This window comes from Orussus abietinus, unplaced genomic scaffold (genome assembly GCF_000612105.2).
Source record: "Orussus abietinus isolate OABI.00-Male unplaced genomic scaffold, Oabi_2.0 scaffold744, whole genome shotgun sequence".
NCBI classification, from domain to species: Eukaryota; Metazoa; Arthropoda; class Insecta; order Hymenoptera; family Orussidae; genus Orussus; species Orussus abietinus.
This window is the reverse complement of record NW_019395360.1, coordinates 14,374-31,296: the sequence shown is the minus strand read 5'-3', so window position 1 is coordinate 31,296 and position 16,923 is coordinate 14,374. Positions and strand designations below refer to the sequence as shown.

At 40.9% G+C, this 16,923-nt stretch overlaps 1 protein-coding gene across 1 annotated transcript in view; it reads right to left on the bottom strand.

Moving 5' to 3' along the window:
• Nucleotides 1–497: 497 nt before the first annotated feature.
• Nucleotides 498–16,923, bottom strand: part of LOC105703960 (dynein heavy chain 8, axonemal) — a gene marked incomplete at both ends in the record, with an annotated part of 30,068 nt that continues 13,642 nt past the window's right edge. The window contains 13 exons of the mRNA XM_023433739.1: nucleotides 498–926; nucleotides 1,111–1,364; nucleotides 2,197–2,348; nucleotides 2,547–2,682; nucleotides 2,749–2,904; nucleotides 2,970–3,125; nucleotides 5,240–5,536; nucleotides 5,771–5,908; nucleotides 6,222–6,437; nucleotides 7,958–8,125; nucleotides 9,598–9,774; nucleotides 10,609–10,831; nucleotides 13,866–14,092. Coding sequence (XP_023289507.1) covers nucleotides 498–926; nucleotides 1,111–1,364; nucleotides 2,197–2,348; nucleotides 2,547–2,682; nucleotides 2,749–2,904; nucleotides 2,970–3,125; nucleotides 5,240–5,536; nucleotides 5,771–5,908; nucleotides 6,222–6,437; nucleotides 7,958–8,125; nucleotides 9,598–9,774; nucleotides 10,609–10,831; nucleotides 13,866–14,092 — 2,729 coding nt within the window. The remainder of the gene's footprint in view (nucleotides 927–1,110; nucleotides 1,365–2,196; nucleotides 2,349–2,546; nucleotides 2,683–2,748; nucleotides 2,905–2,969; nucleotides 3,126–5,239; nucleotides 5,537–5,770; nucleotides 5,909–6,221; nucleotides 6,438–7,957; nucleotides 8,126–9,597; nucleotides 9,775–10,608; nucleotides 10,832–13,865; nucleotides 14,093–16,923) is intronic.

Here is a 16,923-nt window from a genome sequence, read left to right as displayed (position 1 = left end):
TATAGCAGTGTATAATAATTCTTTCGTTGTCCCACCTCGCTCTCGTTACATCTGGCAGTGCATGTAGGAGCCATATTTATATAAATCCGGTGACAACGATGAAGATCAGATAATCGGATAGACTCCTCCTGATTGATAGTATACGAAATGTCATGCTTGGAATCAGATTCATCTTCCGATGTACCTGATTCCTCAAAATGAGGGTGTGTGTATCGTAATGTATAGCAGTGTATAATAAGTCTTTTATTGTCCCACCTCGCTCTCGTTACATCTGGCAATGCATGTGGGAGCAATATTTATATAAAACCGGTGACAGCGATGAAGATCAGATAATTGAATGGACTCCTACTGATTGATAGTATACGAAATGTCATGCTCGGGATCAGATTCATCTTCCGATGGACCTCATTCCTCAAAATGAGTGGGGATATCGAGCCCATAGGGTTACAATCTACAGAAGAGTATTCACCGAAACCTGAAGTCCTTGAACCCTATACCTTGTTATCAGTAGTTTTCGAAATGTCTCCAAATTTGAATATCCGTCTGGGATGACTTCCTCTTCTGGGGCATCTTTGTCGAACCATATTTTCCACGGTTTCTCAGACGCAGTCACTTGAGAAGTAATAAATTGAAATTGCCTTAACATCGACAGTGCAACTAAGTTGAGCCATGTTGCATCAGCGATCCATTTGAATGGCTTGGGTGCCACTGCATTTAAATCTAAAGCCGCACCGCCTTTGATGAAGAACTGAAACTCTTCGTGGGCGACTGTTCCTCGTTGTAATTCAATTTTCAGAGCCATCAATAAGGTGAACATATACTTATGATCTCCATACAGACCGCGAGCTTTGTACTTAAATATCTCGTATGTTAAATATTCGATAATATACCGGATTCGTTTTTGGTTTACGGGACTTTTCTCGGATCTGAAAACGTGAGAGTAAAAGAGTTAAACATCGAGTACACCTTTCGATATATAAATGTTTGATAAGTATCATCATAGTTAATCTATCTCCGTAAAACTCTGTCATACTATTGCGAATGATGTAAATGTTGATAATAATTATCGACAATATTTTCATTTTACATTTATAAATCAGTTTATGTTACCTAGACATTGAAAGGTCGAAGCGCTCAAGGAATTGAACGAGAGACGTCTGATACATGCAGTTGACCTGTGCCATATCACATACTAAAAAGTATAATACACTTCCACGTGTCGCCACGGGTCTGAATTCTTCTCGAGCGGCATTAATCTTCACTTCTGTTTCATTTGCCACTTTTAATTTTTCATTGACTTCGGCAGCTGTTTGTTTGGTGGTGTTTAGTACCGACATTAACTCGACATCCTCTATAAGTGGACCCTAAACAATTGAAGTTTGATTTGACAAAATGCTTATAAATGGCAATTATTGAGGAATTTCTTAAATCTTCGAAAGTTTCGGGCCATTTGAATATATTAAATATATGTCTGCCTTCGTACAAATCCAGTAAGTTCTTATCAATTATATGATTTTGTGAAAAACATACGCTGTTCTCTATGCTCCTGCAACAGCACGGAACCGACCCACGTGGAACAAGTACACGGTATACAAGATATCTGGCATAAGCAAATACAGGGTGTCCCATGACAGTAAATCTCTCATCTCTCTGTTTATAGATGTTATCAACATTTTGCATAAAAAATGAAATTTCATAAGTTTCAGGACCTATCTTAAGGTGAAGTGAAACACGTCGAGGAACTTGATCAACGTCGATAAAGAAGATTTTTCTAAATGCCTACGTTGCCGACGTTCGGTTTTATATTGACAGCTGGGTCGAATTATATCGGGTATTTTACCAAATGGCATATTCCACCTGTCGTTTTCGTACAATAATTATAAAGAAATCGAAGTGAAACTCCAGAAATCTTCTGGATTCATGCCTTCTGGGGCCCTAATTGACTGCGNGGTCTAATACCCTTAAAAAAAAGTGTTGTATTCGAATCGACTGATTTAAAGGATGTTTCACTTCACCTTAACCGCATTTTCCGCATCAGTGGACACTATAAGTTTCTCGCCCAAATGTATTTGGCTCGAAGCTCTACCGAGTTTCTTGATAATCTATTTAGCAGTTTGCTATTCATATAAGTAATGCGGCTGACAGTTCAGTGAATACTGAACTGAAATCAAACGTATTCTTAAGCATTAAACTTACCTGAACTGTCGTAAGTTTATGTAACAGGTTAGCCTCTAATTTTTGAATCCTCCGTTTATTTTGCGTTACATCAGTAATTAACTGTGATCTTTCTGCTTCTAATTCCCATTTTTCAGTTAATATGACTCTTCCTAACAGTTGATCCTCTAGTCCTATGGAACACAACGTAAGATTTGTATATCAAAATATTGGAATTAAAACATTTACATGATAATAAAATGAAATAAAATAACAAAATTAACGATCCAATACGTCTAAATTGGACGAAACCATTACCAGAATGTATCCAGTAGAAAAAGAAAATATAGTACAATATAATGTAGCATAAAGTTTCTTTATATAAGAAATACCTTTCATCGTAACCGTAAAATCAATGACTGATGTACGAGCGAATATCTCTGGAGTGTATGATGGATTAGGCAGTTTTGTAGTTATATAAAGGCGAAAATTGGCGTGATAATCTACCTCCTTGTCGCCTAATTTAACCTGTGGTAAAATTTAAATTAATCTACACTTCATTATATATACATTAATATTAATGGTCTCTCATGCCTTTAAGGAGTTGCCTATTTTCACAAAGCTTTTCTCTAATAAATTATCTAATACGGGATCTAATTGTTCTGCAACATCTTCAATAAGTAAAGGCCGTCCAAGAGAAACGCAATCTTCCAGAAATTGCCGGAAATATTTATTCGTAAGATTAGTTACCTGAAAAAATATAAAGAATTGAATGGATTTCGATCATTATCTTGTTATAAATAATGTTTATTTACCATTAAGTCGAAACTTTTCTCCTTATTTTTAATCCAAGTTTTGCCTTGCAACTGCGGATCAATTAGCAACGGATATCGAGAAGCTTTAGTAACAATTATACCATTTTGTATAGACAGATCATCATTTGGTAATCCTTGTAAATTCCATTCCCCTGTCTATGGAATAATATGGATATTTTAATAGGGTATGAATCATAAAATTATAAATTACAACGTTCCAGATGGATAAAACGAGAAATTCATATAAAAATTGTCATCCTCCCTTCACCGAATGTCCGACGTTCAATGAAAGTTGTCTGTTATGTGCTACATTACTTTTTACTTCCCGAGGGAGAAAAGTAGTCACTTTCTGATCGCATAAAAGTGAATTTCAGGAGGCAAAAGACAGTTGGTGATGTATCAATCTCTTGGGTTTGATAGGGTGGTGGATGGGGCGTTTTTATTAACGAATGCCTTGTACAACTAAATAGTTTATAACTATTCATAAAAAATGTATAAACAATTTCGAAAAAATGTTCATTATTCGATTTCACTGTGATCGTGGCGGCTTTCCCACCGTTTCCAGCAGCGCCCGCACCGTTGCAATCACTGAAAAGGCGGTTTCACCGCCAACTCTCACACCTTCCGCGAGGAGCGCCTAAGGAGCTAGTTAATTGTAACTAGGGACTTTTTCTCTAACAAAGACCGAAATGGAAGTTCCCATCGGCGAGAAATTGAGTACGCGTGTATCACGTTGTAAAATAAAAATCCAACTGACAACCGATGGCATCTGATTGCGAGCAGCGCGATTTAGCAGTACCATTTAGCAGCGTTGCTGAATTGCTTACGATGCGATTTAACCATGTTATTCAATCACGCTTGTAAAAGTCGCACCGCAAACGTTGTCAATGAATTATCGTTAAATATGTATGTAAGTATATAATACATTCAGTAGATTGTCCTTTTACCGTTTGAGTCCCAGGGGGTATTGAAAAAACAGTGTCGAAGAATCCCGAACAGCGCAACCGCGCTTTCTCTAAATGAGTACGAGAAGACCCAAGCGGTGCGATAGCGCTTCTTTTATTTTATGTCGACGAATCTCAATCGGCGCGATAGAGTTTCTTGAATTGTAAGATGTATTATTTACATGAAAAGAAGCTGTGCGATGTACTTGGGTCAGTAAATCTGAGCGCGGGACTTCGACAATCGGTGACGCACCGTCAGTTGTCCACAACGCTCGAAATGTGCTGGGTTTTCTCGACATAAAATCTGAACAACGCGATCGCGCTGCTTGGGACTCAAACGGTTAAGGTGAAGTGAAACGCGTCGAGGAACTTGATCAACGTCGATAAAGAAGATTTTTCTAAATGCCTACGTAGCCGACGTTCGTTTTTATATTGACAGCTGTGTCGAATTGGGTATTGTACCAAATGACATACTCCACCTGTCGTTTTCGTACAATAAATATCAAGAAATCGAAGTAAAACTCCAGAAATCCTCTGGATTCATGCTTTCTGAGGCCCTAATTGACTGCAGAGGGACCCCCTGCGCCATCTGTGATTTCCAGGTCAATTAAATTTTCACTCCGAGACCTCGTATTCCCATCGTTTTAGCATAGAAGCGCATACAACACTTTTTTTGCCTTTATCCCGTTCAAATGCGAGTTTATCGATTACCAGAGTGTTCTAAATTGTCGTCAAATTGTCCTGACCCTTTCGATTCTCATATCAGAGCCTTCGATAATTGTATATCGATCGAAATATGAGAGCTCGACGCCATTTTGGTTTTGATCTGGGCTGAGTTACAAAATTTTTTGTACAAAATCCAAATTTTGAATGTGTCAGGACAATTCTTAGATGATCAGGAGTGATGTGTCAAAGTTTCGGATAGTTTGGTCTAATACCCTTGAAAAAAAGTGTTGTATTCGAATCGACTGATTTCAAGGGGGTTTCACTTCACCTTAAGGTTTGCCCATTTAGCTTCACGGTTTTAAACATGTGTCCAGGATAAATATGCTGGCATCCAAGTTGTGGAATAAGATCGTTTATCATGGAGTCTTGAAGTTGATTAAAAACTTCCGCATCTACACTATTTTCTGAAATGCAATGCAATTATAAAAGTACGGTATACTTGGATACTGCTAATACTTGAACTGCCGATCGGGTTTCTGCATCAAAACAAAATGGCGACCGAGAGTCACCTCTCGAGTGCTAAGAATTAATATTATAAGGCAAGGCGTTAAATGAAAGTCTTTGGGAAACTTTGGTGAAATCTTAGGCCAAATTACTCACTGTTGCAGTATCCGTTAATGCATCGATAACATTAACAGAGCTGGAGACTGGAATTTTTCGAATTTCAATGAACTCCAGTGATTTCTGTTGGAATAAAACTCGGAATTCCTGATTGAAAGGCCCACAATAAGAGAGAAATCCTGCTAAGATCAACACGTCACCTACGAGTCTGTCTATTTCTGATTTAAACGTTGCTAATTGATCGGTCCAGCGAACTCGTTCTCCAGCCAGTCCGTCGATCATGGCTTTAGCTGTGTTCATTTTTGCTTGACACAAATCTGCTGCATCGACTATTTTCTGTAATTAGACATCAAGTTAAATCCTGCCTACAAATTTCAGCTTAAAGTAGAGCACATTTTATTTTTTTTTTGCAGAAAAATACACTTCCATTTAATTCATTTAACGAATCAAATAGCTAAATTTGTCAAAAAGATTTAACACAGCTGTTGCTTTTTTTACCCGGCAAAATATATAAACCGATTTTATTTTGAGCATAACATTTTAGTTTTTCTTTACGATAGATTTATTTACCTGACGTTCAGCCATTACAGCGTCATATTCTCTTTGCACGACTTTCAGGTCTTCGTCTTTCGCTCGTAAGACCTTCTCCGCTTCAGCTAAATTTCGATTAGCCTTTTCGTGTTTACCTACTTGTATAGCTAAGTTCGCCTATAAAATAAGCATAAAGAAATGTGTGTAAATCTGCACTTTCAAACAAGTAGCTAATACGAATGATTAACACTATGCCGTCCGGCGACACCACAGTGGTGACGTGCGCAAAATAGCGGTCAACGGCCGGTGACACCACAGTGGTGATGTGCGCAAACTTTTGGCCAACGGCCGGCGACACCACAGTGGTGTCGATAACGTCAAAAACGGCCGGCGACAAGTCAAGTGATCCGAATTAGCGCTGCCGGCGCCAAGCGAATGAATATTTACGAATCGTGCGGACGGCAAAGTGTTAACATTATTTATTTATCACCTTCAAAGGAAGCACATCTTTGTTGATACCATAAAATGTCACCATGGAAATAGTCCACTGAATTAATCCGGCAACATTTCCACACGCTTGTTTGGCGTTTTCATATGTATACATAGAGTAATTTAAATATGGGAGCATCAAATCTACAGTTTCCCCGTTTATACTATCTTTTGGGAATTGTTGTAAATTATGCAAAAATCGAGTATCTGCCATGACCTACAAAATACACAGATTTCAATTTACGACATGCAACAGTTATTACGAACACGTTACTTTTTTATGTAGCAATAGGAACTAAAAGTCTGTCGTACGAGGATACCGAAGGGGGAGTGATTATACTCTATTATTTAAACTATTTAGACAATTATTTAGTAGTTAGTATAACAAAATATTACTCGACCGTCACGTAACATTACAAATAATTTTGTGTTTTCTTGCTATACAAGTTTCAACGTCAACTTTTTATTTTTTCAATTCAATTTTCTTCCGATACCAGTTTTAACATTAATACTTTCAATGATAATACAAGGGAAGTATCGAGTTATCAGAAAACCAAATTGAAAGCATCAGTGTTAAAACTGGTATCGGAAGAAAATTGAATTATTTGTTAACCCTCTATGGGCCGAATTTGTTTTAAATAAAAAAAAAAATTGGGGGAACGAAAAATCATCAATTAGGAACCTATATATGCAAATGAAAAAAAAATGTTTCATTTAAAATGTGACCTGAAAGTTACACGGGCCCATAGAGGGTTAAAGTAAAAGAGAAGTCAAGAGTGAATATAAGTAAAAGAGGATTTCAATGAAAGTCCAATTTTCAGTGCCTGCCGACCGTGGCGGAAGTTGCCTATTACGTGTTATGTCACACTTACCTCCTGCAGGAGGAAAGTGGACTACGTCAAACTTTACTTCCCACGGGAGGAAAGTAGTCACTTTCCGCCTGTATAAACGTAGAGTTTGGGAGGGAAAGAATCGTTGGACGGCGGTGTATTAATCTCTTAGGATTAATGAAGTGGTGAGTGGAGCGGTTTTATTAACTAAATGTCTTGCACAACTAAATAGTTTCTACTTATTTATAAAAATTTGTAAATTATTTCGTCGAAAAATTTCCATTTTTCGGTTTTGTAACGATATTGTCAAGTTGCATCATTATTCGTCAGACATTTAAATGCCGTACTATCGGTTTGAAGGGAGGATGAAAAATAGTATTCGTATCTCGGGAGTTCAGTAGGCTACTACGACTCGTGTGTTGTCGACCTCGATTTGTTTTTGCGGTAAACGTATACGCAACCGCCTACTTTCATCCATCGTCAGGTAATGTATTGTTTCAACTCCCCTGCAAACCATAAGTCCGACTTCTAAATGCCCGTTGAATGGTGACATTATCGCGGTGAAGGTGAAAAATGGAAGTATTTTTTTAATTGTTTACAAATTTGTTATGGACAATTATAAACCATTTAGTTGTACAAGGCATTTCTTAATAAAAACGCTTTATTCCAACAATCCAAAGAGATTGGTGTACCACCAGCTGCCTAATGATACTTTCCCTCGCGAATTCCACTTTTTTTGCGGATGGATTGTGATTACTTTTCTCCTTCTGGAGATAAAGTGTGACTTAACACGTAATAGGCAACTTTCGCTACGGTCGACAGACACTGAAGGTCGGACTTTCCGAGGAGGGAAGATGAAAAAGTATTATTTGCAACTAATACCGACATTTGATGTGAATCATCTTACCTTTAGAGCTTCGTTCCATGATGGCATTAAAAATTGTTTATCGTAATCTGGTTTGACAGGATCCAATCTTTTGCTGAACAGTATTAATACGCAATCCATAATGAGAGTAATTAAGTATGGAGGTTTCCCAAGTTTACGAACGGTTGCTATGTCAGCTGCTTTTATAGTCTGAAATAATATGTTTATATACGTAATAATATTGTAAATGTTAGAACCGAACAAAACCCTCAGGTATTGAATTTTAGCATCGTTCGGATACAAATTGTATTAAAGTCAATACTTTCTTCATTTTGAAAAATAAGTTCATATTTTTAATCCGGCGTGCATAGAGCTAGAAAAAAAAAATGGTGCAGTTCGTATAGCGGGTGTGACGTACTCTGTGACGGGTGAGCCCGTCACGCCGCTTCAAACCGCGCGCCACGATTGCCGGCAGCGCCGGCCGCGCAGCCGAGCGCCGACGTTACCGCGCCGGCGCGCCCGAACGCCGCCGAGTCGGCCCGAGGCGCGCCGAAGGCCGAGCGGGAAGAGGCCCACGGAAAAGACTTCCGCCCGACCTCGTGGAGAGAACAGGTGTGCATCGACCGACCTCCGTCTGTTACCGTCCTGTGGGAGTGCCCTACGCCCGCCGCCCCTGTCAGCTCCGGCTTCCCCGAAGGCTACACCACCCCGGGCCCTCCAAGAGGGCCGCCCAGTGCCCGCGCTTGCCGATCTCCGACCGCCGGTTGCTGCCGCCACGAGGCGCCCGCCATTGCACCAGCGTCCGCGTGCTCGCCGTAGACGTAAGTAGGTTAAGTCGTTAGAATAAGATAGTTTAGGATAGTACACTAGGGTAGAATAGCAACAAATTCCTTGTTGATTAAATCTATATCTTTCTCTCCCCCCTCTCTCCTCCACCCGTATTCCTTTCCCCGTTATAACTCTAATAAAAAACTAAGTGGTATGCTGTTATTTCATTATTATGGCGTAGTGTAGACACCCTTTACGAAATAGTCATAACCCGGTAACCCGAAAGGTAGCCATGGAGTTCCGCAAATTAGCACGCGATTAAGACATACGCTTGCGAAAGGAAGTCCTGAGTCCGCCTGGCGAAAATCGCGCCACTGACCCAAGTAGACCAGATTGCAATCAATCGGCCCAAAACGCATCCTGATGACGCTGCAGCACACTGAACACTCCTGCAATCACCGCCCTCATCTAGATCATGGGAACCCCCACCAACCGAAACGCCGTCTCAAATTCACCGATAAAAAACAGCAACCATTTTTGGAACGAAGCTCAGTCCTGTGCCTAATTACAAGTCTCACGACCTCACCGATCATCATCGACATCGAGTAGACTATTCGGATAGCAATAAATGATGGTGCAACGATACCATGGAGTTAGTATGCAAACGGTAGACGTTGTGGTGACATTTGGAAACCTAAAAATGGGACAATCGCACGGAAGAGAACGAGACACGAGGAAGAGAGAGCAATTTCAACGAGATACTCGTATGAGGGAGATAGAGCAATTTCGACGAGATCGGTACAAAAAGTGGGTGATTTTGACCATCTTATGAATATGTTACACCGTATAAATTTGGCAATAATCCAAGTCATACATTATGCTATCAAGTTTATAGGGCATTTCAAGTGGTATACTTGTAAAGCAGCTTCCGCCTCTAACAATGCCGGTTCAGCAGCCTTTAATTTCTGTTCGGCGATCGCTTTTTCTTTCGAAATAATTTGCAACAAAGCCTCTGCTTCGTCCTTTACCACTTGCACTTTCATTTTAATACCTTCGGCGTCTTTCTTTTTTTCGTCTACTGTGACCAAGATCTGGAAAAGTCAGTGTTTACGAGTTATTAATAATTCAATGTTCTTCTATCTTATAAACATAAGTTGTAGAAAGTGAACGCATAGAAATGCATAATATTAATAGAAGAAAAGTCCTGTCTATCAATAGCGTATCAGCACTAATCCGCACTAACACTATCAATACTATTGAGATACTGTTGGCACCCGATTAATCCGAGCCAAAAGTTACATGTGCTATTAGATATGCATTTCTCGGTATTAACTCATATAATCTACTAAACATAGTTGAGGTGCTATAATGTTGTAGCAAGATATTCTGGTATAACAATACATAACGTTTCAAGAATGTTACTAGTAACGCATATGTAAATTTCAATTTCAGCTTTAGCATCATGTGTAACAGTTACATTACAGTTATCTAGTTTAATCATTTACATTTTTAATTATATTAATATCTGTATTTATTTTTCAATAAGTTAAATAAATTTGAAAAGTTTACGCTCCAAAAATATCCTATTTTGATGACAATTAGAAGAGAAAAAAAAGTACGTGCTATCGAGAATTAAATCCACGACTTGTAACGTATATTAAGGTGAAGTGAAACACGTCTCTGGGAAAAGTATTGAAAAAAATAATATTTTAGAAGCCTAAAGAATATTTTGCTTAAGAAGTTGAACACATTTATGATTCGGAAAATTTAAAGTTACAACTCTTATAAGATAATCATTATGCCAAAAATTTAATTTCTTGAATACGTTTATAGGTTATGTGTGATTTAAATAATTTTCTAGAATAACGAAAGACCGCAATGTTACAGGACACTGGTTAATCACAATAAAACGAGCTGCTACTTACGGCTTCTACTTGAACATTTTTTACAGCAATTTCTTCCTGAGTTTTCTCTAAAACTTTACGCAGATCATCTACTTGCGCAGCAGCATCCACTAATTTATTTAAACCACTGCTCATACGTTTAGCGAGGGAATTGATATTATTAAGCCATTGTTTGTATATTATTTTATAAGCGTCGATAAATGAAAGGAATGACTTGGGCGTAACATATGTTTGCCGACGGAATCTGGAAAGAATAATATGTTGTTTAAGGTACTTTACATTACATACTATTTGACATACTATTTTACACGCTAATGAGTAAATTGATTAATGTTAATATACTTATTATTCTCAATACTTAGCAATCGATTACATTTGAATCATATATATTCGGTGGCTGTTGATTACATTTTTTCATTCGTACCAAAGAAATTAATTACAAAAATTCCTACTCATACTAGGGGTATCCATAAGTAATCCATTCATTGACATCTAAAACACCTCTTTCAAAATAATTGAATACTTATGGGTACCCCTAATACATACACCCTTCTGAAAATTTAACATCCTAGCATTATATTTATACTTTGCGACAGCGGCCTTATGTCCGCAATTTCGGACCGCAGGACCGACAGTCCGCCGACAAACTTGGCCCCTTTTCCCGAACGTCGCATAGGGTGGCGGAATCGCTTCCCCGATCTTCCGAGGATGCCAGTCGGGTTTTATCGCCGACCGGTTAAGGTGAAGTGAAACACGTCGAGGATCTTGATCGACATCGATAAAGAAGATTTTTCTAAATGCCTACGTTGCCGACGTTCGTTTTTATATCGACAGCTGTGTCGAATTATATTGGGTATTGTATCAAATGGCATACTCAACCTGTCGTTTCCGTACAATAATTATAAAGAAATCGAAGTAAAACTCCAGCAATCCTCTGGATTCATGCTTTCTGGGGCCCTAATTCACTGCAGAGGGACCCCCTGCGCCATCTGTGATTTCCAGGTCAATTAAATTTTCACTCCGAGACCTCGTATTACCATCGCTTTGGCATAGAAGCGCATGCAACACTTTTTTTGCCTTTATCCCGTTCAAATGCGAGTTATTACCAGATTGTTCTAAATTGTTGTAAAATTGTCCTGACTTTCGCTTCTCATATCAGAGCCTTCGATAATTGTGTATTGATGGAAATATGAGAACTCGACGCCATTTTTGGTTCTGGTCTGACCTGAGTTAAAAAAGTTTTTTGAAAAATCCAAATTTTGAATGCGTCAGGACAATTCTTAGATGATCAGGAGTGACGTGTCAAAGTTTCGGACAGTTTGGTCTAATACCCTTAAAAAAAAGTGTTGTATTCGAATCGACTGATTTGAAGGGGGTTTCACTTCACCTTAACTCCCTGCTAGTCGGAAACGGGGTGGCTTCTGACCACTAAGGACGCTGGAAAGGGCGAAGGAAAGTGCGCGGAAAGAAACCCGCCGTACTAACTGGTGTAAATTTCAATAAATCAAGATACATAAACAAAAGAGCCCCAAATTACAAAAGCATGACCTAGTCAGGCCCGTTTATCTCCCTTGCTCTGGAACCCCCATATCCTGCACGAGGCGGCGCGAGTACTTTAAGGGCGCTCACCACTCCAGCGATTTTGCAAGGCCTCACGGGGACGATTCCGAACGTATTTCTAAACCGATCGAGCTTAACGAGTGCTCATATCGAAGATGAAATGTTGACCTGTGTTTATATGGGAGCGATTTTCGATAAGTGGTCATTTTCATATAAAAAAGGGCAACGACATAATTTCAATGCCCTTTTACCTAGGAAGGAGGTGCTTGATCGAAAATCGCTTCCATATAAACACACGTCAACATTTTATCTTTGAAACGAGCACTTGTTGAGCTCGATCGGTTGAGAAATACACTCAAAATCATTGTCCCCGTGGAGCATCTTTTTCAGGATTGTCGGGTTTCTCGTGAGGAATTTGGGCATTCTTTGGCAACCGTTGCCGACTCTAGGCGGAGCGTCCACCTGGCGTGTGTGGGCGACTGCGGGTCACCCACGTTTCGGCGTCTAGTCCAGAGGCGTCTAGCCGTTGTGTAAGTCCTATACGTGCAAAATACGCACGCAGTTACGCCCGTTGCTAAACACCGCCCATTATGCGTTGCGTCTCCCTCATCCGAGCGAGAAAGTACGTTTTGGTTACCTCCCACCTAATTCGATGCTAATGCCATCTAGCGGTGGAAGTCATCGTCCCCACTTTGGTGGTGAACGCCGTTAATCGTTGCGTGCGCGCAACTGTCTTTTCTCGTTATCCCTCGGGGTCGAATGGCCCGTTTGAGCATTTTATAGCCCCGAACGCGCCTTTTGTTTAATCCCTAGTAATTACTCGCACCTGTCATGCGAATTAAATATCAATTCCCTTGCGACAAGAAGTTTATCGCTATTTTTGCCTGCGCTTCCGGCGAAGTCACTGTTTTCGGGTCCCTTTCCTTTTGAATTTGCGAGCGTCCCTTGTATCTCAGATCCAGTACCCTTTATTCCTCACTTTTATAGTCCCTGTTCCTTGCTTACAATTCTCTACAATTATTTAATTAGTCGTCGACGCGTCCGCGTCGTGCGCATTTCCTGTCCGTCCAACTGGCGTGTGCGGGCGGCTGCGGGTCACACACGTTTCGGCGTCTAGTCCTGAGGCGTCTAGCCGTTGTGTAAGTCCTATACGTGCAAAATACGCACGCAGTTACGCCCGTTGCTAAACACCGCCCATTATGCGTTGCGTCTCCCTCATCCGAGCGAGAAAGTACGTTTTGGTTACCTCCCATCTAATTCGATGGTAATGCCATCTAGTGGTGGAAGTTATCATCCCCACTTTGGTGGTGAACGCCGCTAACAACTTATCTGGGCTATTCGGGGGCATTTTGTGAAGTTAGGTTCGAGGCCGGGATTGCCGGCTATAAATCGGGCTAGAGTGGTACGCGGTTTTGACGTTCTCGAGGACGGATTGCAAGTCGTACCAGGATAATTGACATGTCGACGTGCCTGGCGCTCAAGATTTTTTACGAGTCCGATTCTCCCTGCAATCCCGTCCCGATATTTTGACGGTCTCGGCGCGATTGCGTGGCCCGGACGGAATTTGGCCACCCACGCGATCGGACAGACCGAGCCGACGGATCTGAAAAGGGGTCGCGATACTTAGTTATTAATAAAAATAGATAAAACACAACAAGATTCAAGAAAGTGACTAATCTTCTGAATTATTAAAATATGAATCTCATAAATGTACCAACCTGTCGAAATATTTTGCACAAATGTCGCTTACGTCATCGTGTACATCACCCATTACTTGTATGAGTTGTTGCTTGATTTCTGTAGTACACATGACCTTATATTTTCCCAAAAAATGGTTACTAACAGCACACAATGCATCTTTTGGCCAACGTGTAAACCAGTTCATCGTGCACCCAGAAATAAGACCAGGAAACTTAAGCGACCTCGATCTGAATTTTTCACCTACCTAGAATTTTTAATTTACTATTTAGAACAGAATTGCAGAAAAACGATTCGGTAGCTTAGAATGTTAACTTTACAATTTTTCATAATGACGCCAACGACAATTTCTGTTGCAATATAGTATTAAAATCGTCCACATGTTTCGAAAGAAAAAGTATACATTTAAAAGAATGCAATTGTAAATAAAATGCAAAGAAATGTGCGAATAACATTAAAATATTAAACATTGAAAGAGCTTTTAAGTTACCAATGACAATTTTTCGAACAGGTAAACTCAACAGTTACTTAAAGAATTACTTAACTTAACTTACTAAAGAATTACTTACAACCGAGTTACTTAAAGAATAGAACGGTCCTGGACCTATTTAAAAAAAAATTAAAATTTATAAATACATAACATTTAATTTGGTTTTCTAAGACATATGAAACGAACAAAACCCATTAATTTAAGCCCGCCTTTGCTAAAAAAAAAAGGGCATCCATATAGTGTAACGGGTCAAACGGCATTGCGGACCACTGTACTCGAAATTAATTTGGGAATCGAATTACGCGACGTGCGCTCATTAGAATAGGTGAGGGAAGCGCGAAATTCATCGATCACATCGATTCATTTGGGAGACTACATGACCACGGACGATCTTCGATTGGGAACCTTCTGAGCTGACGGAGAAATTTTATCAACTCGGATTCCTCGGCTTCGACGGACTGGGAGCTGGGAGTGCATCGAGAGGAGACGAGGAGCAGCAGTCTTGGAGCTGCGAAGCGGACCAGCCGCTCCGAGGAACAACAAAGAACGCAATCCGCAACTGTAGTTGCACCTCCCTCTTCCCTCTCCCGACGGGTTCTGGAATTGCGCCAGCATCCATCTCTTATCGTTTCTTAAATCCTTCCACTGCCAATATCTGCGATAATCTCCCTCGCGAAATAAAGGGCTTTATGTCTGTGAAGTGCAGCTTCGGGAGGATAATAGTTGGAATTAGGAAATCGTCTGCGAATAGCAGGGCCGGTCTTTCTCTGCGATAAGCTAACACGACGGGAGTGTAGGCCACGATTTGCAGATACGAGAAGTAATTCGGGAACCTTTCCTAAATCTCTCACTTTCCTTGCAAACAACTCATTGATGACATAGGCGCTTTCTATGAATATCAGTCGCCGTACCTGAGAGATGCTCTATAATTATGAAATTCCTTCAAAGAAACGTGAGAAATTCTTTGAAAATTAGAATCGCGCGGACGTCGAGGAATAATTTCAATCATCCTCGGATCGCGAACCTTGAATTTGTCCAAATAGCCAGTGCGCTAGGTCTCGCGGTAGGTAAACACGGCACAGATGACCATTAACACGTTCGCGACGGGGCCTGAATTCACTGGCCGCACCGTAGGGCAGGCCTGTTTTTGTGCTCGATCCCATCGGGCGGGCGGAGTCCCCGGTGGTACATGAACCATTGCCGCGTTATAGCAATTGACACGTTTGCGACGGGCCTGTATTTAGTGGCTCCGCCGTGGGGTGGCGCTGTTTTTCGCACTTTCTGCCATCTGACGGCGCTGATTTGAAATAAATCATATGCAACGTGTTTCAACATTGTGCATCTTTTGAGAACATAAAACGATCGAAATAGAAACACATATTTTGGTTTCTGTCCAAGCTACACCCAACTATTGTTAGTAGGTCAAAAAGTATAACAAAATTAACATTTTGCTATAATAACTTATATAATACTTTTGCTCTGAGAAAATTGACACCGGCGTGTACCACCGGTGGCTCATCCCGCCCGATGGGACATTTCTGTGTATACCACCGGTGGCTCTTCCCGTCCCATGAGACAGGCAAGAATGTACTACCGGTGGTACACCCCGTCGCGAACGTGCTAAACAGTTTTTCTACCGCGCGTATCAAGTTTCGCCGCGCACGTTGGCAAGTTATAATCTAAGGACGATACTTCGATCTCATTCTCTATCGCCTGTCTCCTCAATAAATGTATGTACATCTTTACCACATACGTGCAAGGTGGCACGAATCCGCGGTAAAGCAACTTGTGGGACGGCATTTGACGACTCAAGCTGCTACTGTTACAATAGAAAAACCATGCATTCCATTAGAACTCCACTGTACCACCCAAGTCACGAGGACTTCATACCTAATTTTTTAATATATTCCCCGGGAGATCATAACAAATGATTGCGTAAATGGAAAAAAAAATGAATTATCCGTAACAGACCGTTCGTCCTCCGTAACCGCAGGGGGGTAGGTCAGCACATTGCAGATAAAGTACCGTGAAATCTAGACGGGGGGGGGGGGGGGGTCTTATCGCCAATTTTTTATATATTCTCTGGAAGAAAATAAACGTCGATACACATACTGGAGCACTCTGTAACTCTATCAGCGTCTCGAACTCGGTCCTCTTCCTACACAATCTCTCACTAGGCGGACTCTATACCGACTGCCTTTTCGAACTTTTAAATTACTAACGCTATCCGAATTTTGGTGGTCTAATCCCCCCCCCCCCCCCGGTTACTCCGCGAGTCGTGGAAGGGGGATGTTCGATTCGAATGGTGGTTCAAACGTCTTAGAGATCGTGGACGTTGTCACCGGGTCTCTTCAGGGTGAGAATGGTTGGCGATCCCCGAGGCCGTTAGGGAATCCGCCGTTGGGCTTCCCCCTGGGATGGACCATAGTGGTCGAGGACTGCCCTTCGTAATGCCACGGCTCCCTCGACGATGGCTATGGCTTGTCCACCATGCGAGGTCTGCCACCCGTACTCCTCCTCGGTGTCTCTGAACCTCACCCGGTCGATCCCCTCCTAATCGGGGTGCTGGGGTTGCCAGACCTGTGGCA